The 26,375-nt window shown below is 53.9% G+C and overlaps 2 protein-coding genes across 4 annotated transcripts in view; both read right to left on the minus strand.

Annotated features, from left to right (window-relative positions):
* TBCD (tubulin folding cofactor D) overlaps positions 1-17,093 on the minus strand; it is a 154,318-nt gene extending 137,225 nt beyond the window's left edge. For all 3 annotated transcript variants that reach the window (XM_044247140.1, XM_044247137.1, XM_044247139.1), the window contains exons 1-7: positions 16,801-17,093; positions 15,614-15,664; positions 9,249-9,346; positions 8,092-8,193; positions 6,553-6,699; positions 4,424-4,479; positions 967-1,099 (exon numbers count right to left, since the gene is read on the minus strand). In XM_044247140.1, the coding sequence (XP_044103075.1) occupies positions 967-1,099; positions 4,424-4,479; positions 6,553-6,699; positions 8,092-8,193; positions 9,249-9,346; positions 15,614-15,664; positions 16,801-16,984 (771 nt within the window). In that variant the 5' untranslated portion in view covers positions 16,985-17,093. The remainder of the gene's footprint in view (positions 1-966; positions 1,100-4,423; positions 4,480-6,552; positions 6,700-8,091; positions 8,194-9,248; positions 9,347-15,613; positions 15,665-16,800) is intronic.
* Positions 17,094-18,395: 1,302 nt separating this feature from the next.
* On the minus strand, positions 18,396-25,489 carry FN3K (fructosamine 3 kinase). The gene is made up of 6 exons (XM_044247146.1): positions 25,349-25,489; positions 23,149-23,300; positions 22,940-23,031; positions 22,612-22,694; positions 19,682-19,804; positions 18,396-18,831 (listed from the first exon to the last, which is right to left on the minus strand). The coding sequence occupies exons 1-6, from the start codon at positions 25,487-25,489 to the stop codon at positions 18,493-18,495; spliced, it is 930 nt and encodes a 309-aa protein (XP_044103081.1). The 3' UTR covers positions 18,396-18,492.
* Positions 25,490-26,375: the final 886 nt, after the last annotated feature.

Raw genomic sequence — 26,375 nt, forward strand, 5'->3', positions numbered from 1 at the left:
AAACAGATGCCAAGAATGTTCCCTGAGAGGCCAAGCAGTCTGTGCCCTAAGTGCCCAGGACAGAGTGTGCAGTTAGAAAGGGCTGTCCCCAGGCCCTGGTGGCAGCCCCAGCAGTGTCCTCCTCTCTTCCTACAACCTCTGCCCACTGCCCTGGGTGATAACACCTTCAGCCCCACTTTTCAGTGGCCCTCATGGCTTCCTACATCTCATCCCACCTGTCAACAGCCAACACACGGGACAACACCCAAGAAAATGATGTCACACTGAGTCATTGGTCCAAATGTCTCCATTTTAACCCAGTCCAAAATGCCCTGCTCTCCAGAAAGTGGGCCCTGGGCCTCTACAGCTTCAGAAAAAGGCCAAGAACCAAGTCCGAGCTGCTGCAATTAGAGAGCAGAGAGGAGGCACCAGGCCCCCAACACCCACGGACCATGAGAGCCTCGGCAGCCTCCCCTCTTCTGGAACCGTCCTCCTCCTCACGAGGACTAGAAAAGGCAACACAGTAGAAAGACGAAGCAGGAAGTGGGAAAGGGTAGGAGGTAGGGCACCAACCAGTGCGCTCCGGGCAGGTGCCTCTGTGTGTTTCACACACTTGTTCCTAACATCCTAACCCAAGGAGCTGAACAAAATCGAAGTCCAATCTCCTGCCTCATTTCATCAGATCATTATACTCTGGAACACAATTACGCAGCAGGAAACCCAAGGAGGACAGGCCCTGCCCACCTGCCTGCCTACCGGCCCCAGCTCTGTGGACACCACTGCCACCTGGTGGCCACGCGCCGGGCTGGCTCAGGCCATCTCCTTCACTGGAGCAGAAAGCCCAGGGCGGACGATCCAAAGACAGGCCTGGGTTATAAGGTGCGGTGCTGTGCTGTTGGGGTTAGTGGTCTCTTACTGTGTTCCAGCTACTTCAGAATGGACTCAGAGGTAAAGAGAACCTGTCCCCTCCCCCAGCGTAGTGTTTACCAGGGCCTGGAGTGTGCCGTCCATGGCAATGACTCCCTCGATGGTCTGGAAGGAGGAGCGGGCCAAGGTGTGCAGGCTCCAGTCCAAGAAACCTGCCATCTTCTCCTGCTTGACATCGGGCCGTGTGACAAACCTGCCAGAAGGAAACAAAGAGGCAGGCTGACAGCTCAATCAAGGCCCCAACCGAAGAGAGCTCAACCCATTCCAGCCCACCAGGTCCTCCCATCAAGAGGAGTCTCTGTGCCAGGACCTCTGTCCTTGCGCTGTGAATTGTGTCCTCCTTTCAAGGCAGACACTCTAGGACACTCTCCAACCTAAAACACCAAGATGGGGTGCCTGGGTGGCTCAGTAGTTTGCCTTCAGCTCAGGTCATGATCCGGGGTCCTGGGATCGAGCTGCTCAGCGGGGAGCCTGCTTCTCCCTCTCCCACTCCCCCGGCTTGTGTTCCCTCTCTCACTGTCTCTCTGTGTCAAATAAATAAAATCTTTAAAAAAAATAAAACACCAAGACACCACCCAGACCGTGGCCTTCAGGCAGTCATTCCCCAGCATGACCTCTCTGAGGTGATACACAGGCCCCCCCAACCCCCGTTCTCCTTCCTCCTGGGCTCCCACTCATCCTGGGCCCCTACACCGTAGGACCACCTTTACCTGTCCCCACCACTGCCCAGGAACCCCACCAACACCTACTACTCAGCCCTTCCCTTTCCTTGGCCCAAATCCATCTCTGCCTTAGGACACTGTACCACCTCATACGGCAAGGCCTGGCCCAGCAGCAGGCCCCAGGCCCTCTCTCCCTGCATCTGCCATGGGTGTTCCGCCCCCCCCCCGCCCGCTCCAATGCTGCGCAGCCCTATGCAGCCCGCACAGGCTCAGCTGCTCACTCTCTGGGAGCTCGGATGGCACGGACTGCACCCTGCCCACTCTCTTACATGCCTGGTCTAAGCCGGCAGCCACCCCGAGCCCCCTTCATTCCAGGCCACAGTTCACATGCCAGGCCCCCAGCTCTCGGACTCAGGGGCTCGGGTCAGTCCCGTCCCCTCCTAGGAAATCTCCCACTCCGGGGGCAGAAGCACAGAACACAGGCAAAGAACATGAAGAGACAGAGGGTGGGAGACGTGCAACCTCTGAGCGAGGCCCAAGGTCACCCTCCCGAGGAGACAGGAGACCAGAGCGAGTCGGGAGACAGAACCTCACACCCCCTTCTGCTGCCCCCACACTTAGTGCAGCAGAAACCCGTTTTACGACGTGCGGGCCCACTTCTCCCGCCTGTGGGCACCTCGCGCGCCATGGCTTGCTCGGGAGCAGCGCTCCGTGCGGTCCTGGTACCTGCCTCAGCAGCCCTGGGGAAGCTCTCGTCCCACGTCAGAGCCCTCTCTTCCCTCAGAGCCGCTGCCCTGTGAGGCAGAGACGCTCGGCCAGTGCAGTCACAGCACCGCCCGGAGGCACCCACAGCCTGGCCCTGGGCTGGGGCACTTTTTACGCCCTGCAAACCAGCCCCAACCACACGAAACGCTTACTCGTCCCGACCAGTAGAGGGTGCAGGAGAGTCCTGCCAAGAGGTTGGGTCTGTTCCCAGGTCACCTTTCCTGGAGGACAACAGGGAGGGAACAAAGAAAGGTTTAGGGCTTCACCTCCCCCGTGCGCAGAGATGGGGTGTTCCACAAAGTAAAACTCAACAAAGCTCTACCAAAGCCTCAGTATTGCTGGGGATAAAAAATAACAGAAACATTATTTTTCATTTAACAAATTTGCCAAACACGTTAGGATCACACACAGTACTGGTAAATATGAAGGAAAGGTAATCTTTCCAGTAATTGCACTTAAAACCCCGAAAATGTCCATTCCACTTGCAGGAATTCCTCTCTAAGAATCAACCAGCACGGTACAAAGATTCCTATAACGCGTTTGTGACAACACTGACCTACTAACACGCTGCAGGGCAACGGTCTGCGCGTCCAACAGGGGACTGGAGAAGCAGTAACGCATTCACACCGTAACTGTATTTTGGAAAAAGACTGAATACAGCTCCAGGCCCATCTGTCGGCACCTGGTAGGACAAGTGTGTGCACCGTGTCCACAGACAGAGCCCGCCCACAGACAATGGCAGGCCAACAGGCAGAAGCAGTTCCGTCTCTGGGGGATGAAAGTACATGTGGATTTTGTACTTAATACTTTTCTTTGTTTTCCAAAACACGTGATTACTCTTACAATTAAAAAGAAACTATTTATTTATTTTTTCTTAAAGACTTTATTTATTTATTTGACAGAGAGAAAGAGATCACAAGTAGGCAGAGAGGCAGGCAGAGAGACAGAGGAGGAAGCAGGCTCCTTGCTGAGCAGAGAGCCCGATGTGGGGCTCGATCCCAGGACCCTGAGATCATGACCTCAGCTGAAGGTAGAAGCTTTAGCCCACTGAGCGACCCAGGAGGCCCGAAACTTTTGTTTAATCACAAGAAACCTCTGTCAAGCGAGTATCTCCCTCCTCCGGGAGAAGCAGTACAGTGGGCTCCCGTGTTCCCCTCACGCCTGAAATCAGCTCTTCTACTCAGGCTGTGGCCTAGGTTGCAGCAAGCGCTTGCTCAAACACCTCACCCAGGGCCCCCTGCCCTACAGAGCAAGGGTTTCTCTGACCACTTTGCCCAAGTTCATGGCTACACATCCAATTATAAGGGGACCCTGAATGAGGTGGTGCCCATTTTCCCAATCAAAATATCCAAAAGTTCTTACAGCCCATTTTCAACTTTCACAAATGTAGAGTGATGGAAAGCCAAATTATCTCATTTATGTACTCTACTCACTGATTTTAAGTCACATGTCCTACAAAAGATTAATGCGGAAAAACCGCTTCCTTCCACCCTCATTTTATGAAACAAGAGTACACAGCTCTCACACACATCTTGGGTGTTTTTCAGAGACTCCGGGGCCGCCGCCTGGGTCAGCTCCCTGAGCTCATCAGACAAAGCCATGTTCACGTGTCTGAGGCACAGCCTGTTTTTCAGTCAACAGAGAATGTTTGGGGATTTTTATCCCCAGACACAGTGACTCAATCAAGCTCACGATCTCCATAAAGCACAGCGGTGACAGCTTTCCCAGTGACCTTTATAGACTCATCTAAGTGCCACCACCCCAAAGGTGAGGCCCCGGCCCAGGCAAAAATAACTGGTAAACCTGCTCCAAATCTGTGCGCCGCTGACGGGCCTGTCAGGCGACCTCCAGGAGCCCCCAGCCCAGCACTCTGAGGGTCAGAGGCCTCCCGCAGCCAAAGAGAGCCAATGCTCCCTCAAAGAAAGGTAAGTACTGGGCAGTAGGAAAGATTTCCCCAGGCCCATCATCCCGGAGTCATCCTCCAAGGTACCACAGCAACACAGGGAACACAGAAAAATAGGTAAGACAAACTCTCAGAACACACAGTCTCGTACAACCAACACGGCTACGAGGGGCCAACAGGTACTTACTTGGACACAAGGACCGCAGCTGCATCTCGGGCCTTGTCACTGACAACCAAGTAGGTCTAGAAGAAAGGATCAAGGACAGGCACTGTTACACACGCCGTATGTATCTCTGGGACCCAGTCACCAGCCAGTCCCACACACGGGAGCTCCTGGAGAAGCCAGCCCATGAAGCTTCTAGGCAGAGGCCAAATTTCAAAGCTGTAAAAACCCCCTAAACTTGAACCACAGTTGCCAGCAGCTGCCAAATGCCACGCTCAGTGCCCGGCAGGTGCCCAGCTGCACAGAGCATGTGGCCAGACCCCTTGAAATACACGTGTGTCAAAACACCAGAAAAATGAAACACATGTGTCACCCAGCTGTAAAAAAGAATCACAGGGGCACCTGGGTGGCTCAGTCCGTTGCCTGTCTGACTCAGCAGGGAGTCTGCTTGAGATGCTCTCTCCCTCTCAGCCCTCCTCCTGCTCATCCGCCTGCTCTCCCTCAAAAATAAATACATAGGGGCGCTGGGTGGCTCAGTGGGTTACGCCTCTGCCTTCGGCTCAGGTCATGATCCCAGGTCCTGGGATCGAGTCCTGCACTGGGCTCCCTCATCAGCGGGGAGTCTGCTTCTCCCTCTGCACACCCGCCCCCAATCATGTTCTCTCTCTCTCACTCTGTCTGAAATAAATAAAACCTTTTAAAAAAAATTTTTTTTAGGGACACCTGGGTGGCTCAGTTGGTAAGCAGCTGCCTTCGGCTCAGGTCATGATCCCAGTGTCCTGGGATCGAGTCCCACATCAGGCTCCTTACTCGGCAGGGAGCCTGCTTCTCCCTCTGCCTCTGCCTGCCGCTCTGTCTGCCTGTGCTCGCTCTCTCTCTCTCTGACAAATAAATAAAATCTTTAAAAAAAATTTTATTTTAAAAGGAGTAAACTTTAAAGTGCAATCATGTGAGCCACCATACAAAAGGGGATTAGAGTAGTGTCTGGCACATAGCAGGTACTCCATGAGTGCCTGGCCGCTGGGGCTGACTCCTGTGCAATCCCTCCTGTATGGGCTAGACACAACGACTGGCTTCTCACCAAGAGAGCTCGGCAAGGGGTGGGACAGCACTCTTCTGATTTGGTGCACATTATCATGACTTCTGTCTCATTAGCAGACCCTGCCCCTTGCCGGCTTCAAGAGAACATGCTGCCACATAGAGGGGCCACATGGCAAGGAACAGCCAGCAAAGAACCAAAGCCCTTTGTCCAACACCTCGAGGGTCTGGTTTCGGCCAACTGTCGTGACAACGTGGAGGCAGACGCTGCTCAAGCCAAGCCTGGACTACAGCCGGGGAGACTGTGGTCAGACTGCCCTGCACACCCGGATTCCTGACCCTCGCAGACTGTGAGATGATAAATGTGTGCTGTACTAAACCACTCAAGTTTGGGGTAATGCAAATATTAGACATATAGACACATTACTATATCACAAAAAGTTTCCAGAACTACACAAATATTATTATTTCTTAGCACCAGAATTTGAAGGACTTCAACTTAATACCTTTCTTGCTTTGCTTTACTTTCTAATTTTTCTACACTGATCGTGTTTTATATAACGTTAAGAATTAAAAAACAAATTTTAAATGGACATTTTTCTTACAACTGCCCCCTGAAATCTTATGTCATTAGTATGCTTAACAGAGTAGTTGTACTACCTACAAAGAAAGGAGATTTGCTAAGTCATTCATCCTTTCTCCATTATGAATTATCACATTTTCTTTTTCTTTTTTTTTTTTTTTTTTTTAAAGATTTGATTTATGTAATTTGATAGAGAGAGAGAGATCACAAGTAGGCAGAGCAGTAGGCAGAGGGAGAGGGGGAAGCAGGCTCCCTGTCGAGCAGAGAGCCCGAGGTGGGTCTCCATCCCAGGACCTGAGATCATGACCTGAGCCGAAGGCAGAGACTTAACCCACTGAGCCACCCAGGCACCCAAATTATCACATTTTCAAAACAGGTCATGAAATGGAATTTTACCTCACTAAAAGAGCAGTAACAGCAGTTGAAGAAACACAAATGTCAAAAGCTTACCTAATTAAATGCTAATATAAGACAGCGTGAGAATGAAAAAGATGGCTAATTAGCAGCTAATGATTTGCATGGTCACATTTACCTTTGCTATCTGGAGAATACGGTCCGTTATGGACATTCGCATTTGCCCAGGTTGAGTCAGGAGGTTCCCGTCAAGGCGTGAAAAATCAAAAGGGATCAGGCAGGTCACGGAGAGCCACAGTAAAAGCATGTAGCGGGTCTCCCAAGTCTAAGTTAAATCAAAGTAAAATGAGTCAGGTGTAAAGGACAGAGGTCATCTGCCCCCTCACAGCCCTCCCTGCCCTCCCTGCCCACCCAATGCCCACCACAGGCCCTTCAGAGGCTATCCACCTCAGAGCCTGGAGTGCAGACCATCGTGAACCCTTCCCGTGTATCCACTGTAACCCACACACACCCTCTGTCATACAGACAGCTAGCAGCCTTATCACACGAAAGAAACAGCAAAATGAAGAAAGAAAAATCACAACGTATTAGTACAGTTGGTTCTCTTCGCTGGCACCCGTCAGTATACAATCAGTATTTTGAGAAAGCGAAAAACAGATAAAAAGATGGAAAACACAAGACTTAAGAGTAAAGAAAAATATTCTCAATGACCAGTCAAAGAGGACTGACCTTACTTTGGTAGTCAACAAAACGAGACGCCACTTTGGCCCCGGAATCACCCACCGGGGACACGAGAAGCAGAGGAGAGCCAGGGAATTGATTCCCCACATCTCCACCTGCAAGTACACACATCCACAAAGACGACTCACTAGCGGGGGGCAGCCATGACCTACGTCCCTCTGGACACACACTGTGCAAAAGACAGCTCCCAGAGCAACCTGACTCCTGAGAGAGCCTGCTGACAAGGCTGGCCATCCGTGGGCATCTGGGAACTTGCATGAGGCTTGTATGAGGCTTCCCACATACACTGAGAAGGGGGACTCCCTGTGTCTGGACTATTTGTACAAACCACGTCGCTTATGTCAAAACCTGCTTTCCTTTAGGGAGTCTGGAATCAATCCATACTTGGCAGAGTACCCATGTGACTAGCCCCCAAGAAAAATCCTGTGCACTGGTCTCTATGACCTCCCCCAGTGGACAACACTTCATATGCGTCATCACAACTCGGCTAGGGAGACTTACAAGTGCCCTGTGTGACCTGACTGGGAGAAGACTCTGGAAGCTTGCTACTGGTTTCCTCCAAACTTCACCCCATATGCCTTTTCCCTTTGCTGATTTTGCTACTAATGAGTCCCAGCCATAAGAACAACTACATGCGGAGTCCTACAGTGGTCCTAGAGAAAAATCAAAACTGGGGATGGTCCTGGAGACCCCAAAAATAGCTATATTTCAATTTTTAAAAATCTGGAAGGTTGTTATCACCACACCACATGTAGGCATATTTTTTTCTTTATAAAAAGCATATTTTAAAAGGAAATAACTTAAAGTAGATAATAACAGAAAAAGTCAAAAGAATAAAAGACAAAGGGATACAAAACAGCACAAGATAAAATCAAAGGAAACAGGATGATAAAGCCGCCAATCAGGAGTAGAACAAGGTAAGAAAGAAGGAGGGACAAGGTTGGGAAAGAAAAGGAGGAGAAAAAAAGACACTCACTTCATGATCTCTAGGATTCTGATTTGTAAACATATCTAAAACAGGCTGTACGTCGGCTACTTCATGAGGAAATAAACGAAGAAATGTTTTATATCCTCGAACCTACCAAATTAAAAAAGACACTGAATTATTACATAATTAGAAAACATAGAAAGTAGCAAAATTATCTTTTCCCCTATCAACAAAGATCACCACCCATTTCACCCAAAGATCAGAAGAGAATTATGCCATATCACAGTGACAGACCTTGTTAAGAATACACAAGAAAGCTATCTTTGCTTCTTACATCATTTCATAAGTATGTTCTCTCCCAACTTCACACATATCATATGTGCTTCATCACAAATACACATATGTTACAAAACAAAAAGGTTCTCCTTCTACCTTGTTTATACACTCAGGAGGAAATAAGTCCTCAAAAACCTCAAAGGTCCCCAAATTCATTATAGCTTCCACAAACACAGCGGTACCACACCTTCAGGAGAGACCCTGCACTCAACCAACTGAGCCACAGGGAAGTATACACATGGGCAGCCCACCCGTGGGGTCTCTCACTAGCCAAGGACCTCACTTCACCACAAAGCAGGCGCTACTAGATTGCGCGGCCCCACAACACCGCCCCGGAGATGGCGCTGTGTCACTCCCGTGACCCACATTGCAGCTAGTTAAGTCTGAGGCTCGCACAGGGATGTCACCCGGGAGTCTCTAAGAATACAAACATCAGGCCCCGCCCCAGATCTGCTTACTCAGAATCTGCCTTGTTAACAAGATCCCCAGGAAATTCATCTGCACGTTAAAGTTTGAAAAGCACTTCCATTTTCACCAAGCTTATCCACTTTTTCCTTGTTAGAAACTCTTCTGAATCAGTCATCCATCTTTCTCCCTCTCCCTCCTCCCTTTTGCTCCCCTTCCTTTCTAGCTAGGTCCTACCTGATCTATTGAAATGCAAGATGCTAAATGTCTCAGACGTGGTTTCAGCCAAAGGACCCACAGATCACTAACATCTGATCCCCAATATATGGTAAAAGAGAAAGAATGAAACCTACAACTTATGTGTGAGAACCATCTTTCCTGAAAAATATCATCTGGAAAGTAATTTCTGGACCGAGTATATAAGGAAGTGTTCTGTCAACTATCAAGTGCTACGTAAATGTTACCTTGGTGATGATGTAAAGAAATTTAAAAGCCAGATGTACAAGGTCAGCTGGAGATGTCTTATCTTGCACTAAATCCAACAACAAGTTCATCATCCATTCTAGGGAAAAACATATGTAAAAAATTTACTACAAAATTAAACGTTAATATGATATTAAAACAAAATGCCCCCAAAAAAGACTTTACTTATAAATTTAAAAGTGATTCAATATTATTCAAGTAACAACAGAGCAAAAGAAGAAAAACATTTGAATCATAACAGTTTCTAATTAACACAACATTCATCCTCATTTTTAAAACAGGAGAGGGGCACCTGGGTGGCTCAGTCAGGTAAGCGTCCAACTCCTGATTTCAGTTCAAGTCATGGTTTTGAGATCCAGCCCCACGATGGGCTCCACACTGGAGCAGGAAGTCTGCTTAAGATTCTCTCTCTCCCTCTCCCACTGCCCCTCCCCCTACTACACTCACACACACACACACACACACACACACACACGCATTCTCTCTCTCCCCCTAAAATGAAGTAAAATAAAATAAAATAAAGTGAAGGAGAAATATTCTTATTTTTTAAAATTTTCTATCTTGGGAAGGCTGGGTGGCTCAGTTGGTCAAGTTTCTGCCTTTGGCTCAGGTCATGATCCCAAAGTCTTGGGATTGAGTCCTGCATCAGGTTCCTAGCTCAGCGGGGAGCCCCCTTCTTCTTCTACCTACAGCCACCCCCTCCACTGCTTATGCTCACTCGCTTGTGCTCTCTCTCACTCTTTCTCTCTGGCAAATAAACAAATAAATAACATCTTTTTAAAAAATTATTCTATCTTAAACTAATATCTAATACCATGCTTCACAGAAGAGACTTCCTACAACTACTATGATTTAGTGATAAGCACATTCTAACGAATGCAGTAAGGCAGTAAAAAAAGATTTCCACTTCTAGTTATAAAGGAATGACTTATATGGAATTGCTCTACCACCAAAAAGTAGAAAACTAGACAAATATATGACAAAGATATTTTCAGACACTAGAACAACAGGCAGTGCAAGGTAACAAACCAAGTGAGGGAAAAAAACAACAAATGGGATCCACAGCCGCCCTGGCAATCTGCTGGGAGGTAATTTTTAGAACTCAATACAGGGAGAGGGACTCAAAGAGAGCAGAGACCAAGGTTCAAGAAGGCTAAGTCAGCTGAAATCTGCAGGGCAGAGTAATGAAGAGGAAGGTATGGAGAGAATGAGCTCCAGAAGTCTACAGAGTCCCCTCCAATCTTTGGCTGAATAGTCACAAGCATGGGAAGAGTCCACAAGGCCAGGTAAGAACAGCTGCCAAAAAGCACTGAGGCAAAGAGTTTCCAGCTGACATGGTGCCAACATTCAAATTCCAGCAAGCCAGAGTAGAGTCAACCACTAGACACTCCAGAGAAGTCTTTCCCTAAAGTAGTAAGGGTAAATTAGAGAGAAATAGAGAAAAAGCAAGACCTGCCCTAATAAGATTTTAATAGGATCAAAAGCATACAAATGATTTACAATTAACTAAACTGCCTAGCAAATCTGAGCACTCTTTAAGACAAAAATTTAAAACCACCACCATCATAATAATCACAATGCCAATGATCCACTCAAAAATTACAAGACATGTGGCTGTCTAAAGTTATTGTGACTCCGAACAGGGAAAATCAGTCAAAAGAAATTCCCCAAAGAAGATATAAACTTTAGAGCAAGTATCATAAATACTATAAATACTAAAACATGCTCAAAGATGGAAAAGAAAATATGAACAGTGTGAGGCAAGAAAGGAAGATACTGACACGAACAACTTCAAGAGCTGGAAAAAAGATCTGAAAGGAAAATGTTACTAAATGAGTTTAACAGCAGATTAGATACTGCAGAAGAAAGATCAGAGAACTTAAAGACACAGTAACTAAACCTGCACACTACAGGAGCAGGGGGACTGAAACACTAAGCAGCCTCAGTGCCCTGTGCAGCAGTGTCAAGTGATCATCACGTGCGTGACCCAAGGGCACAGGAGAGAAGCAAAGGCAGAGAAATATGTATAGAAATGGTAGCTAAAATTATTCTAAATGTGATGAAAACTATAAACCTATTAATCCAAAAGGTTCAGCAAAGTCCAAGCAGGATAAATGGGAAGAAAATGCATGTCATTATTAAACTCTGAAAACCAGCAATAAAAAGAAAATTCTACCAAATGCCAGAGAAAAAAGCCCTAATTACATGGAAGAATAAAGGGAAGAATAAAGACAGACCTCTTGGGGCGCCTGGGTGGCTCAGTTGGTTGGACGACTGCCTTTGGCTCAGGTCATGATCCCAGAGTCCCGGGATCGAGTCCCGCATCAGGCTCCCAGCTCCATGGGGAGTCTGCTTCTCCCTCTGACCTTCTCCTCACTCATGCTCTCTCTCTCACTGTCTCTCTCTCAAATAAATAAATAAAATCTTTTAAAAATAAATAAATAAATAGATAGATAAAAGACAGACCTCTTGTCAAAACCAATACAAGCCCAAGGCAGTAGGACCATATCTTTTAAATGGCTAAAAGAAAAAACTGTCACCCTAGAGTTCTATAATCAGCAAAATTTCTCAAAAATGGAAATGAAACAAAATATCAAAAGCCAAAAGAATTCATCACCAGTAAACTGCACTAGAAAAATTCTTCAAGCAAAAAATAAATGAGACCAGATAGAAACTACAATCTACAGAAAGCAAAGAATAAAGGTGGAAATGGTAAATACATGAACATTAGACTTGGGGCACCTGGGTGGCTCAGTCAGTTAAGCCTCCAGCTCTTCAGTTCTGCTTGGGTCATGATCTCCATGATCTAGGTGGTTAGATCAAGTCGTACGTCCAGCTCCAAGCACAGCATGAAGGCTGCTTGAGATTCTCCCTCCCTCTGCCTCTCCTTTTTTTTTTTTTTTTAGGTTTACTTGTTTATTTGTAGACAGAGCGTGCAAGAGAGTCCAAGCAGGTGGGGCAGGGGAGAGGGAGAGAGAATCCCAAGTGGACCCCCTACTGAGCATGGAGCCCAACATGGGGCTTGACCTCACAACCCTGAGATCAGGACCTGAGTGGAAACTAAGAGTTGGTCCTTAACTGCACCACTCAGGTGCCCTTCAACAAAGATAACTTTGAACCTTTTAAGTAGGCTCCATTCCCAGTGTGGAGCCCAACACGGGACTTGAACTACAACCCTGATATCAAGACCTGAGCTGAGATCAAGCATTGGACACTTAACCGACTGAACCACCCAGGCATCCCTGAACATTTTTTAAAGAACTAAAATGGAAAATCACAGATAAAGAGATCAAATTTACAAACTATATTTGTTCGTATATATTTATATATACAATATATATTTACAAACTATATATTTACTGCTTTGAAAACCCAAAAGAAACTGAAAACCTAGTGAAGTATTTCATTACATGACGAACTTTACACATTTACACCCAAGTGAAGAAGCCAGTCACAGAAGTCCACATACTGCCCGACTCCATTATGGGAAATGCTCAGAATACACAAATCCAGAGACAGAAAGCAGATCGGTGGTTGGCAAGAACTGGAGGCAAAGTGAGGGTGACTGTTGATGGGGATGGGCTGCTTCTGGGGCCATGAAATGTTCAGAATTCGTGCTAATGCCGCACAACTCTGACACACTGAAAACCAATGAAGTTAACACATGAGAGGGTGAGCTCATTGGCATGTGAGCTACACCTCACCACCAGAGCACAAGCAGCTTCCGTCCCAGAGCAAAACTCTGAACGGACCACCTAGGGTAAGGGACGCGTTCCCCAGGGGAGACGTGAGCCCCCCATTCTGCCACGTGGAACATCCTCAATATGGTGGAAACTCAACCAACTCACCTGCTCCCAGAGGAAATCTGCCCATCCACTCGCCACACTGCCTGACAGAATCCTCTCAGGAGAGGTTTAGCTGGAAACATTCCGACTTGGAAAACGGAAGCGGTGGAGCCCTCATCTACATCCATTTGGTCTTAAATATGGACAGAACCATAACATGAAAAGATCAAGTTACACAGAAAAGCTGATGGGAAGAGCAGACAACACCCAGAGCTAGACCAAGAGGTTCAGAAAGACGGCACAGCCACCCACGAGAACACAGAGCGGAAAAGCAGACTACTCCGCGTGCTGACCTCAGTAACCCTCACCACCCCACAAGATGCCGTCAAACAGAAACGAAGGACACCAATCCACAGAGAAACAAAGAAGAGAAAACAAGAGCCCAGAGATATCAGCTGTGACTTGGAAACTGGACAGCGGCAAGGAAAGCCACGGTAACTGGAGCCGCCCAGCAAGAAGTCAGAGCCGCGGGGCCAGGAACAGCCCAGGGCAGGACACAGGGAGGGCTGAAAACAGAAGGACTGCTCTGGGGTCTCCAGGCCACAGCCCCTTCTAGGCAGAAGACCAGAGGTTATCTCTCGAGAGTGGTGAACACCATAGCCATTAGCCACACCTGGAATTTCTTTTATTTAAGCCAAATAAAGTTTCAAATTCAGCTCTTCACTCATATTATCTATATTCAAGTGCTGAGCAATCCCATGTGCTAGTGGTGACCTTACCCGACAGCACAGATCTAGAACAGTCCATCCTCACACAAAGCTCTACTGCAGAGGTGCTCTGGAGGGAGTAGGTGCCAGAGGAAGCCAGGACACGCCTGACTCAACAAGGAGTAGGCAGAAGTCTCCAGACTAGGAGGCCACAGTGGGACCGTCCCCAACAGGGCGCCAGCACCCAGACATGTGCTCCCAGGTAGGAACATCCACCCAGAAGACGACTTTGAAAAATACCAAACCAAGGACAAGAGCACTTTCATAGTAAAAACAAGGGACAAAATAAATGCAAGAACATCTTCCACAAGCAAAACAAGGACCACTCCTGGAAACTTAACATCCACAGGGACAGAGAAAGCAGAAGCAGAGAAACGACCAATAACACACCAGAAGCCCCCTGTGCCAAAGGATGTAAGTCTTCAGGCTAAAATTGTAAAGTTAATGCCCAGCATAAGAGAAAAAGCCCAGAGCAAGTCACACTCTTATAGGACATCAGCTTCTAGAAACTTCCAGTAGCAAAGAAGTCTCCTGAAAAAGAAACTTGGACTTGGTAACAGTGGATAAGGGAACCATGCCTTCCGTCTTCCACCAGACAAGCTATCAACCAAGTACGAAAAAGCATTTACTCTGCCTGAGACAGGTGAGAATTCAGAAACCTTACCTTCTACAAAACCTGGCTACCTGAGGAAGAAAAAAAAAGCACACACCGCACCCCACTTCTGAAAAGGCACATACGTGGACGCTAAAGCTAACCCTAGACATGGTAACATGTCTGGAGTTTCAAGAGCCCTGTGAGGCAGGTAGTGCCAATAATCCCCATTTTTCCGATGAGGAAACCCGGGCCAGAGCAGCTGAGTGGTGGCGTTGGGATGCAAATCCAGGCAGCCTGGCCTGGGGCTCCTGCACCTCACCCACCCTGTGCTGCCTTTCAATTTCAGTTACTATTGCTACCTTCCTCCTTTCTAAGTTCGCTGCCTGGAGTGTTACTTTTGCAGACAGAAAACAGAAAAAAAATTATCAGTTATCAGTATGAAATGGGTCAAAAATAAACAACGAGAAACTAAAGAAACAAAAAAAAGCCACTCCCCTAAACTAGGTTAAGGAAAGCTGAGCCTCACGGTCTCCATCTACAGAACAGAGCCGACCACAGATCACACATTTACACAGCATCCTCAGGTGAAAGCACTCGATTATAACAAAATGTGCCTGGAAAACAAACAGATTAAAATACACACGATGGGGGCGCCTGGGTGGCTCAGAGGGTTCTCTGCCTTCGGCTCAAGTCATGATCTCAGGTCCTGGGATCGAGTCCCACCTCGGCTCTCCGCTCCACAGGGAGCCTGCTTCCCCCTCTCTCTCTGCCTGCCTCTCTGCCTGCTTGTGATCTCTCTCTGTCAAATAAATAAATTCTTAAAAAAAAAAAAATACACACAACGAGCAAAAAAGAGGCTCTTAAGTAACAGCAAGGAAGAAAGAAGCTCCAAGACCTCTGCCCACAGCCCAGAGCGACACTGCGAACTCCCAGGACTGCCCCGCTAGCTTTAGTCCGCTAGCATTAATTAGCCCTGCTCACCAGTGAGGTCAGGCCGCTTCATCCTGACACCCTCTGCCCGCAAAAACAAACAAACACACACACACACACACACACACACACACACTCAGGCCGCTTCATCCTGACACCCTCTGCCCGCAAAAACAAACACACACACACACACACACACACACACACACACACCAGCACCACACACCAAGGCCTTTGTGATCTGATCCGTCATCAGCCTCTGTTCTTACCGAGGTGTGGGTCCAACAGATGAGGCTGCTCCTGGTATTTGTCCATGATTACTAAAAAGACAGACAGGGGAACTGACACGCAAGCCCCAGGAACCACCATCTCCCGCCCCCAGCGCACTGCTAGGTGCTGCTCTTCAGAGCACGGGTCACCTGGGCAGCCCCCCGCCCTCCGCTGCCTCCCCACACCTTCCTCTCCCAGCACCCGTCAATCCTTCCACCCTCGCAGGGCACACGAAGCACCGTGCCCTCCGCGGGCCCAGCCCCCCGGAGCACACGCTCCTCCATCCCAGGCAGCCTGGGTTCCGCCCCTTCCCGCAGCCGGCGGGGCTCCGTTCAGATCCGAGGGCCACACCTGCCAGCTTCCCGGGAACGGGAGCCCTCCCCGGGGACGCCCCTCACCCCACAACAGTTCTGTGCACAGGACACGGGCTTGCCACCCCCCGCCCACAACCAAGGGAACAGACTCCGAAGGGCAGCGAAGCTCCGGGCCCAAGGGGCGAGCGCGCATCACCCCTGCGGGGTGTCTGCACAGCCCGCGCCGCGTCCAGCCAGCCGCCACCGCGCCCGTCCCTGAAGTCAGAGCGTCGGCCCCGCAAACCGGGGAAGGCAAAACTCGGCGGAAATTCCCTCAGCAGAAGGGCCCGCGAAGACGGCTTTACCGAGTCACAACACGCTTCCGCTCCCACCCTGGGATCCCGGGAGTCGCCGTCTCATCCGTCATCAGAGACCAGTGCCCAGGGCGCCGCCCGCCGCCGGCTCTCCGGGGCTGGACACCAGGAACCCGTCCTGCGCGCTCCCCGCCGGACCCCGCGGGGCGCAGGCCGCCGGGGGCCGTCCCCGGACCGCACGGCCATCTGCTCCCCGCCCTCCCGCGCCTTTGTCTGCGGCACGCGGTGCGCGGCGGCTCCTCCTCCGCCGCCGCCCGGTCCGCACAGCCGTCTCCGCGGGCTCCGAGGACTCCCGGCCGCCCCGCGGAGATCCACACCAGGGCCCTCACGCCCAGCCCTCCGCACCCCTCCTCCAACGGCAGGCGGAGAGGGAGCGCCCGCCGCCCCGCGGCCCCGCCGCCCGCGGCCCCGCCGCCCCGCCGCCCCCGCGAGCGCACGGCTCCCACAGGCGCGCGCCAGGTGCGAGCTGCAGCCCGACAGCGCGCACACACGGCAACCGGGCCGGGGCCCCGCGCGCACCTCGGAACCGCTCCAGGGCGCCCTCCTGGGCCGCCCGGTCGCCGAGCACCGCCCGCAGGCGGCCGAGCAGCGCGCGGGTCTCCGCGCTCTCGCCGAACGCCTCCAGGGCGCCGCCGTGGGCCAGCGCCTCCTCCTCCGCCCCGTCCTCCGGCGCGCTCGCGGCCGGCTCCTCGCCCAGGGCCATCCTTGGCGTCCCGGACTGCGCCCGTGAGCTCGAAGCCCGGCTACGCGCAAGCACGGGAGGGGAAAGGCGGGCGGCTGCCGGCTGAGGGACGACGGCTGAAGCACAGGCGGTGGCTACCGACGCTGGCCCCGCCCCACGACCTCCGACCTCGCGCCTCGGACCCGCTACGGAGCGCGCCGGCGGCCAAAAGAGCGGGCACAGAGACGGGGCCGAGCCCCGTGAGGCGGGGCCGAGCCCCGGGGGGCGGGGCCCGCGTGAAGGGAGATGACAGGGCGAAGACTGCGGCGCGGCCTGGGGGTGGGGCTCCGAGCTCGTGGGTGGAGCCCAGGAGGGGTGTGGAACTGAGCCCGCGAGGGGCGGGGCGGGGGTCTGAGCTCGCGGGGGAGGTGGGGCGGGGACAGAGTCTGAGGGCGGGAGACGGGGGAGGGACGGAGTCTGTTGGGGGGGGTTGGGGGGTGTCTGAGACTGGGGGTGGGGTCTGAGCTCTGGGCGGGGGCCTGTGGGTGGGTCTCAGTTGGGGAGGGGTCTGAGCCTGTCGTGGGGGACGGGTCTGAGCCCCGGGTCGGTGGGCTGAGGGGGGAAGTGGCCCGCGCTGGGAGCGGAGTCGCAGCCAGAGTCGCAGGAGGAGACCCACACCCGCGCCGGCCTACCCCCGCCTCCCCGCACCCGCGAGCTGCCTCGCCAGGAGAGAGACCCAGGCCCTGAGCCCCGCCCCCCACACCCCGTCCCCTACCCCACCCCTACACACCTGACGGGAGGCCCGCTGGACCCTCAGAAGAGAGAGATTTGGGCACCGCTACCCCGCGAAATTGGAAATTTTGCAAGAAGTAATAAAGGCGCGGCCACGTCTTCAGGGACGCAGCGTGGAGGGCCAGTGCCCCATAGACCCTGCCCCAATGCCACCTGCCCCAGCCCCCCTTCAAGGATGTCAGCCCTGATGTCCCCAACCAACCGGCCAACCGGCCACCTGAGCACAGTGGACACCCCTGACACCCCAGCGGGCACACCCCACCGCCCGAGGTTCTCTTGCCATCCAGCCGCCAACACAGCAGATGAAGAACGGGGTGCTAAGCACACCACTGGTAGCCGCAGCCCGGATACTGAGGGCCTCTGCTCGGCAAGGGTGGACTCACAGATCCATTCAGCCCCAGAGAGGTGGCTCCAGAGGTGAGACGCATCTCCTGGTCCCCAATTCTGTCTAAGCCCGAGTCCACAGGGATGTGTGACCCCAACTTCCTCCTACACAAATCCCAGACCTGTGTGATTTCTGCAATAGTTACCGTGAAAATATCCGAATTCCCCCAGATCACCGGACGTAATGAGCCTGTCGGGAACCTGTCAGGTGCCCTTGGCCCCCTGTCGATTAGCCCAGCTGCAAGGAGGGTAGAGGCACAGACAACTCACACCGTGGTCCCTGAACCCCTGACTTTATTAGTCCCCGAAGCCATCTCTGGTGCTGCCACCCTCCCTCATCTGCGAAGCAAGGCGGCAGGGGTACAGGCTGGGGACTACTGCAAAAGCTTCCGCATGGTGCCCAGGGACGGGCTCCTGTACCCCTGCCCAAAGTGGTTCCAGTGGTTTAGATAGTTAAAGAGCTGGTACAGCAGCAGCCGCCTGTCGAACCCCGGAGCCTTGGGGATCTTCCGGTGGTAGGCCGTGAAGAAGGACCTGGGAAACCCCCCGAACATCAAAGCAATTGCCAGTTCAAACTCAGAATGTCCATAGAAGGAAGCTGGGTCATAAACAATGGGCCCCGAGTCGTCCTCAGCCACGTTTCCCGACCAGAGATCTCCATGAAGAAGGGCGGGGACGATCTCTAGACCACGAAACAGATCGGGGATCTTCACCTAAGAAAAATAAAGATTACCATGGGACTCTGAGCCACGGCTGCCTCATCCAATACTTGGAAATAAGGCAAAGATGACCTCATGTTTCTTCAGGGTCCAACCACAGCCTGGTCTGGGAAGCCCAGGAACGAGGATCCCTGAGTCCAGCAGAATGCCTTATCTTACTCTTACAAATTTAGGTCTGAGCGATCCACAGCCCTAATGATGTCCACTCAGTAGAGACCTCAGGGAATGTGGCCCGGCAGGTTACCAGCCGAATAACCTGAGTGGACGGGTTTTCAGGCACCTCAGCAACCTTTCTCTACTGCCCCTTCTCAACACACCCGGGCCGACTCCTCCCAGTACTATGGGCCACTTCATTAGTGAGTCAAATAAAATGTCCCGCTGCATGTTCATCCTGGATTGGCACGAAAATTCTGTTCTTCACATTTGGAGAGTTACATTCTCAAACTAGTCACTCCGGGGCATCTGTTGCCCACATCTCTAAGAGGGGAGACATTCCTGCTTTGAGAAAGAACAGGGTAAGAGTGGATAAGAAAGCAACAGTAAACGCCATCGTTTATGAGCCACGCTCCTGCGTGTCACATGAGCAAAGCCTGAGGCTAAGTGCTTGGTGACCGAGCCCATGAGACTTGCACTCAGGGGCCAAGTATGTCCTCGGGTACCATCCCCTTCCCAGGTTCCCCATCAGGCCAATAGTCAGGCACTGATGTGTCCACACTTGACCATCTCTGCTCCCGGGCTCCACTCCACCAGAGGACCCCACACAAATGCGATGGGCTTTAACCAGCGATGTCCTCAACCAGCGATGGGGACAGCCCCTGTCCCCGAGAGTAACATCTGCACCCACCTGCAGCTGTGACCAGAGCTCTCGTGCCTCACGGTCAGCATAGTCCTTTTCGATGAGGTCCAACTGTGCCTGGAGACGGTGCCGAGCAAAGAAGGTCGGCCAGTCCTCCTGCCACTCGTTCACCTGGACAACGAGATGGGGCTGTGCTGCAGCTCTGCACGGCGACTGCCCACACCCAGGCACAACCACGAACAGACACAGCAAACATTACAGCTTGCCCACAGAGGAGATACATGGAGTCATTAAAACTACTCAGCCCAGGGCGCCTGGGTGGCTCAGTGGGTTAAGCCGCTGCCTTCGGCTCAGGTCATGATCTCAGGGTCCTGGGATCGAGTCCCGCATCGGGCTCTCTGTTCAGCAGGGAGCCTGCTTCCCTCTCTCTCTGCCTGCCTCTCCATCTACTTGTGATTTCTGTCTGTCAAATAAATAAATAAAATCTTTAAAAAAAAAAAAAAAACTACTCAGCCCAAAGAGTAGCAGAGAAACAGGGAAAAGGGAAACAAAGAACAGATAGGACACCTAGAAAACAAAGACCAAGACAGATTTTCCCTAACCATATCAATAAGCGGATTACATGCAAGGGGTCTAAGTACCCCAGTTAAAAGACTAATTCCAAGCTGTGTACGAGACATGCCCTTTACAGAGAAAGCCAGAAATAGGCTAAAGGGATAGAAAAGCTACGCCATGCTAGCCCTGGTCAAAAGAGAGCTGGACGGCCGCACTAGTGTCAGACAGTAGATTTCAGAGATGAGAAGAACCTAAAAATAAGGAAAGTCAGGGGCGCCTGGGTGGCTCAGTGGGTTAAAGCCTCTGCCTTCAGCTCGGGTCATGATCTCAGGGTCCTGGGATCGAGTCCCACATCAGGCTCTCTGCTCAGCAGAGAGCCTGCTTCCTCCTCTCTCTCTCTCTGCCTGCCTCTCTGCCTGCTTGTGATCTCTCTCTGTCAAATAAATAAATAAAATCTTTGAAAAAAAAATTGAAAGCAGGCGGGGAGGTCCTTTCCCCAAACAGCCTGAGGCATATGGGATGGCAGCTCCTCCCTCCCCATCTGTCTGTCCAAGGCTCCATCTCCCTTCTGGATGGCCAGGGTATAAAAGACAAACTGAGTATCAGGAGCAGGACACCAGCATTGGCCAGCCTGGTCCCTCCTCCTGGACAGAGGGATTGTGATCCCCTCACCCAGAAAGGGCAGGACTTGGGCCTGAGCTGCCAAAGGCAGGGCCACCTGAGGGCACCGCTGATGAGAGCCAGCCTTCACCTTGACAGAGGGGCAAGGCAGTGAGGGGGTAGGGCCCACACTCTGAAGCCGGGCTGTGGGTCAAATCCTGGCCCCCCACTTGCTAGCTGCATGGCCTCCCTGTTCCGCTTGGCTTCTCGGCGCTTCTGTTTTCTCATCTATAAAAAGAGTCAAATGACAACACCCACCTCCTAAGGTTGCTACGGCAACTGGGGGACTGGTGTTGGATAAAGAGAGATGTGCCCAGGGAGTGGCCGTGCAGGAAATGCCAGTGGCCCCAAGGGGGCTTAGCACACAGCTGTCTGAGTAGCCCGCTGCCACCACTCAGGGTTGCCCCACCAATGGCTGCAAGCCCCGAAGGCCCACGCATCCCTCCCAAAAAGCAGGACCCTCCTGGAAATTCTGGGCTGGTCCAGGCACTCCACGCAGGACTGTCTGTCCTAGCTTAAAGGTGGACTAAGTGTCCACCCAGGTCCCTCACCCCTTTCTGGCCAGCTGAAGCTGAGCTAAATAGGTTCATTGGTTCTGGAGTCTAAAGGGGCACACAGGGGCAGTCTGGGTCCCTAATGGACCAGCCCCATTTTCACCGACTTCACAGATTGGGATTTTGTATGTGATTTCATTCCTTGGTTCTTGAAAAGTCACTGTGCAAGGTCAAGTGGGGCTTTGGGGAGCCCACAGCTCTTAACTCAACATCTGAAGCAAGACACCAAGCCCCATCCGGCCCCTCTAGCCCCCAGCGCCAGGCAGATGTGTAACCTGGGGGAGCTGGCTTCAGCAGAGGCTTACAGAGTCCTAACAAATCTGGGAAAGCACTGTGTGGACAGATCCTGAGGGACCCCGGATGCGAGGCCCACCCGTGGGCCACGGGACCCCGGTTCAAGGGCCGCCCAGTGGCTGGGAGCACGAATTCTGGCTCAGGCTTCATAAGGATGTTACCCCAAGTACCACCCACCTTGGAGACTTGCCCTCTGCCCACACAGGAGACAGGGAGGGACCAAAGGCTAACTAGTACAGGCCTCCTTGTACACAAAATGCCTAGAATGGGCAAATCCATAGAGACAGGAAGAGGTGACGTGTTACCAGGGCTGGAGGCAGGGGACTGGGGAACGACCACTAACTGGTAAATGCTTTCTCCTCGGGGTGAGGAAGATGTGCGGTAATGAGACAGTGGCAATGGCTGCACAACTCAGGGATATACTAAAAACCACAGAATTGTACGTGTTTCTCTGGGTTTTTGGTTTTGTTTTGTTTTGTTTTTCAAGTAGGCTGCATGCCCAGTGTGGAACCCAATACAGGGCTTGAACTCGTGACCCTGAGATCAAGACCTGAGCTGAGATCAAGAGTCAGATGGTTAACACTGAGCTGCCCAGACGTCCCCATACACTTTGAAATAACGGAGTTTGCGTCAGGAGAGCTACAGCGTCCCGGAGTAGGGAACCAGGACCTGATCCCTGACGGGAGCGCGGCCGCACCGCTGCCCACTTCAGTCCCGACATTCAGCACACAACCTCCTGCGGGGAGGTCTTTGCACGCTGCGCCCTCTGCCTCGAGGCTCTGCCCCCGCCCCTCGGCCCGCCCCCCGAACTTCGCCTCCGCCTTCCCACCCCAGGTATCCAGGCGTAACCAGGCGCACGCTTGGAGCTCGGAGCGCCGGCCGCCTTCCTGGTGCGCAGAGGACGCCGGCACTCACCTGCGGGATGAAGCCGCAGCACGTCACCCTGTGGAAGCCAAACTTGGTCACGTGCCGGGGCTCGGCTCCCTCAGCCCTGCGGCCTGTCGGCAGAAAGAGCCGCTGTCCTCTTCCATGCCAGAGCACAGCAGACACCCGGATGGGCGCAGTCCCCGACCCGCCCCTGCCCGCACCCCGGCCCAAAGTGCTGGCCAGGAACGCGTCCAGAGCTCGTCCGACGACGCACCTGCGGGCGCCCCCAGCCTGCGCAGCAGCCGCGACTCAGAGCGCCGACCCCCGTGGGCACACCAGGATGGGGGCAAGGGCGCACAGAAGCGCACCAACGTACCCACTGTGCTCTCCTCCTCCTTCGACTTCTCCCCAAGCTTCTGGTTGTGAAGGTGCAGGTCGGCCAGCTGCTCCCCCAGTCTGGCCGCCTGACTGAGGAAAGAGGCGAGGTCACGGCTTCACGCAGGGCATCCTGCACCAGTGGGGCCTGAAACACTCCTCTCTGCCCCCTTCCCTCCCCTCCTCCTCCCTCCCCCCACACTCCCGCACCTGCTCAAGCCCCTCATCTTCAGATGCTCCATCACGAAGGCAGCCCCACCTCCAGGCAGGTCAATCACCTTGATGGGCCGAGGCACCCGCACCAGGCCTGTGCTCTGGAGGGCTTCCAGGCTTGCCATCTCACCCTCAAACATCTGCCGGGCCTGCGTCCCAAAGAGGCACCGTGAGTCCAGCAGGGGCCTCTGCCGCCCTGGACAGGAGCCGCCACGTGGGATCCCAAGCACCAGGGACCTGCAGCTACGGAAAACGAGCTGGAGAGCAAGATATCAGCTCCTCAGAGAGTGGGGTGCAAAGTGGGCCATTTCCTATAGGAAAGGGCTGCAGGATGAGGCTGTGCCTGGGGCCGGGGGTGGGCAGGACGCTGATGCCCCTGCCCCGAGTGCTTCCTCTGAGAGGAGGGAAGCCCAGGGCAGAGGAGATGCTGGAGGTGCTGGGGGTACGGTGGGGTGCGAGGACCCCAAGGGAGTGTCGAGTGTGCTTGGGGGTACAGTGGGGCCCTGCAGGATGCTGCCGGGGCCACAGGTACCATGGGGTGCAATGGAGGTGGTGAGGTACCTCAAGGGGCTGTGGGAGTCCTGGGGGTAAGCTGGGGTGCTGTGGAGGTTCTGGGTGGTGCCATGGGGGCACTGTGGGAGGGCCGGGTGTGCCAGGGAGTACAGTGGGGTGCCTCAGAGTGTGGGTTAGTGGAGGGTCTGGAGCTGGACCTGGTCCCCTTCCAGGTTACCTGCCCACCTCACAGCCTCAGGCAATCCCAGCAGGGCAGGAGCACCACAGGGGGGCCTGAGGCCGCATCTCTGAGTGCTTGGGATACACACTGGGGGCAAGGGAAGGCAGGGCAGGAAGGCCAGCAGGGCCTGGCTCGGGTCCAGGGCCTGTCCCCAGAGATAAGCAGGCAGCAGGGCCTGGGGGGTGGGAAGGAGCCTCACACCCCCCCCAGGAACAAGACGGAAGGAACAGCCTCTGCTGGGACGCAGGAGCCGTCCCATTTCTGAAACATTTCCCACAAATACCCCGATTTCAGACCAGGCGAACTCTTGCCTCACATACACTATTAGTTGGTTCGAAGTGTGGTTATTAATGTGAACACATCTGGCTAAAGAATTATTTCTCATGAGGCCAAAGTACTACGTCCACACAGGCAGAGAATCCCACCCTTTACTTCAGAGTACTCAAGGGGAATCTGAGGCGAGGTGTCCTCCCCACCGCCAGCCCACACCTGGGATTCTGAAGGAAGAGGTGGCTGGTGTCAGGGAACATTCCGCAGTCCCCAGCGATCCCAGCGGCGCTCCGAGGGCTAGCGAACCCCCAAACATACAGGAGCAGAGAACACCTGGGCTCCAGACCGCCTGTGTCCCGAGGGCCTCCCCTGCCGTCTGCTCACCTACTGTGTGCCGGCACCCAGGCTTTCAAGGGCAGATGGTGGGATCCCGGCCTGGGGGAGCACTCAGTGAGGAGGGTTCTGCAGCATGCCTGGACCCTGAACCCAAAGTGCTTCCCAGGAGGTGGGGCTTATTTGGAGGGCTTTTGGTTCTGAAAGGAAGTTCCCTGACGGTTCCCTGGACCAGGCCCAACCGTCATCCACCCCAGGTGGGCAGTGCTGCAGGGGGACAGGGACGAGCCTCTCTGCAAGTCCTTCAGCCCTTAGCCAGCACCCCCAACTCCTGCGCAGGCCCTGGCTCATGGGCCACGGGGGAACCTCGCGGTGTCACCCTCGGCACCCGGGGTGCGCTTGCCCAGGCTAACCTCCTCCGTTCGGGAAAGTGTACTTAACAGCAAACGCTAAGCAGGAACTACCCAGCTCCAAACACGAGCACAGGCCCGGACTCGGCGGGGGGGGGGGGGGGGGGCACTGGGTCGGGCCCTTGCGCTCCCTCACCCAGCCTGGCCTCCAGGTGCTCCTCCCGCCTGGTGAGACGGACCCACGCGCTGTGGAGGGGCGAGCCTGGAGCCGGCCCGGGGAGAAGCAGACGCAGCCCGGGACTCCAGGACGCCGAGCCTCGCGCCCCCCACGCTCGGTGGGCAGAGAAATGACAGCGAACGCGGGTTATGAACCCCGCGTCCTTAGAAAATGCTGGAGCCCCGCGGCCCCGCAGGTGCCCGCTCCCGGCAGAACCGCCCCGCGCCCCGCGCCCCGCGCCCGCCCTCCCCTCTCCAGCCTCCGGCTCAGGCCGCGGGGGTGTCGTGGCCGCACCTGCGTCCGGCGGTTGACCTTGACGAACACCGGGCCCGCGTCCGTGTCGTAGGCGCGCCCCTCGCTGATGCAGCCGGCGCCGGGGCTCCCGAAGGCCCGCAGGGTCGCGGTGCGCAGCTCGGCGCGCAGCAGCTGCTCCATCGCGGCGGCGGGCAGGGCGCGGGGCGGGGCCGGAGGGCGCAGACGCGGCCCGAGGCGGAGCCGCCGCTGCAGAGCCGCTGTCCAAGGGGGCGGCTCCGGGGCTGCGCGGCCTGCGGGTTCCGCGCGGTCCTCCGCGGCGTCCGGTCCCCGCGCTCCCCGCCCGCTCGCGCCGTGGGGGGACCGAGCCGGCCGGAGGCCGAGGGCCCGCGGCGCCTTAACGTGGGGACTGGAGTGGGGGCGGCGCCCTCCGCCTGCGTCCGCGCCGGGCGCCCGACAACCCTCGGTGGGGCCCACCCACGGGGCGCCCTGCCAGCACCTCCCGCCAGAGGCTGCACGAACCATTGCTGGACGTCGGCCCAGCCCCAGCGGGACGCAGGGCACAGTTCAGGGTAGGGTCCGCTGTCCCGGGGACACGTGTCACAGGCCCAGCTAGGTCTCGCACTGTCGGGACACGGCGGGGGGTCCTGACCACATCCCCTGGCCCAGACACTGTCCAGTGAACCCGTCGCCGGTGCTGGGCTTGTTCATCCGGGCACTTGGTGACGATCACAGGTCGAGGGTGCCCCGGGGGCTCTGATACCAAGTGGCCCACCCCACTAAGAACGAACCCCTGGTAAGAGACCTGCTGCCCTCAAAACACACATGCCGCAGGCGCCTGGGGTCTCAGTTGGTGAAGCCTCTGCCTGCAGCTCAGGTAAGGGTCCCAGAGTCCTGAGATAGGGGCTCCCTGCCTTGCTCCCTGCTCCGAGGGGAGCCTACTTCCCCCTCTCCCTCTGCCTGCCACTCCCCCTGCTTGTGCTCTCTCGCTCTCTCTCTCTCTGTCAAATAAATAAATAATAAAATCTTTTAAAAAATATACACGCACACACATGCACAAGGTCATTGC

Source organism: Neovison vison, chromosome 5 (assembly GCF_020171115.1).
Source record: "Neovison vison isolate M4711 chromosome 5, ASM_NN_V1, whole genome shotgun sequence".
Taxonomy (NCBI): domain Eukaryota; kingdom Metazoa; phylum Chordata; class Mammalia; order Carnivora; family Mustelidae; genus Neogale; species Neogale vison.

Coding starts and splice junctions, on each gene's coding strand:
- FN3K (XM_044247146.1), bottom strand. CDS start 25,489: ATGGAGCAGCTGCTGCGCGCCGAGCTGCGCACCGCGACCCTGCGGGCC. Junction 23,301..25,348: donor AGGTCAACCGCCGGACGCAG/GTGCGGCCACGA, acceptor TTTGGGACGCAG/GCCCGGCAGATGTTTGAGGG. Junction 18,832..19,681: donor AGCTCTGGTCACAGCTGCAG/GTGGGTGCAGAT, acceptor TATTTTTCTTAG/GTGAAGATCCCCGATCTGTT.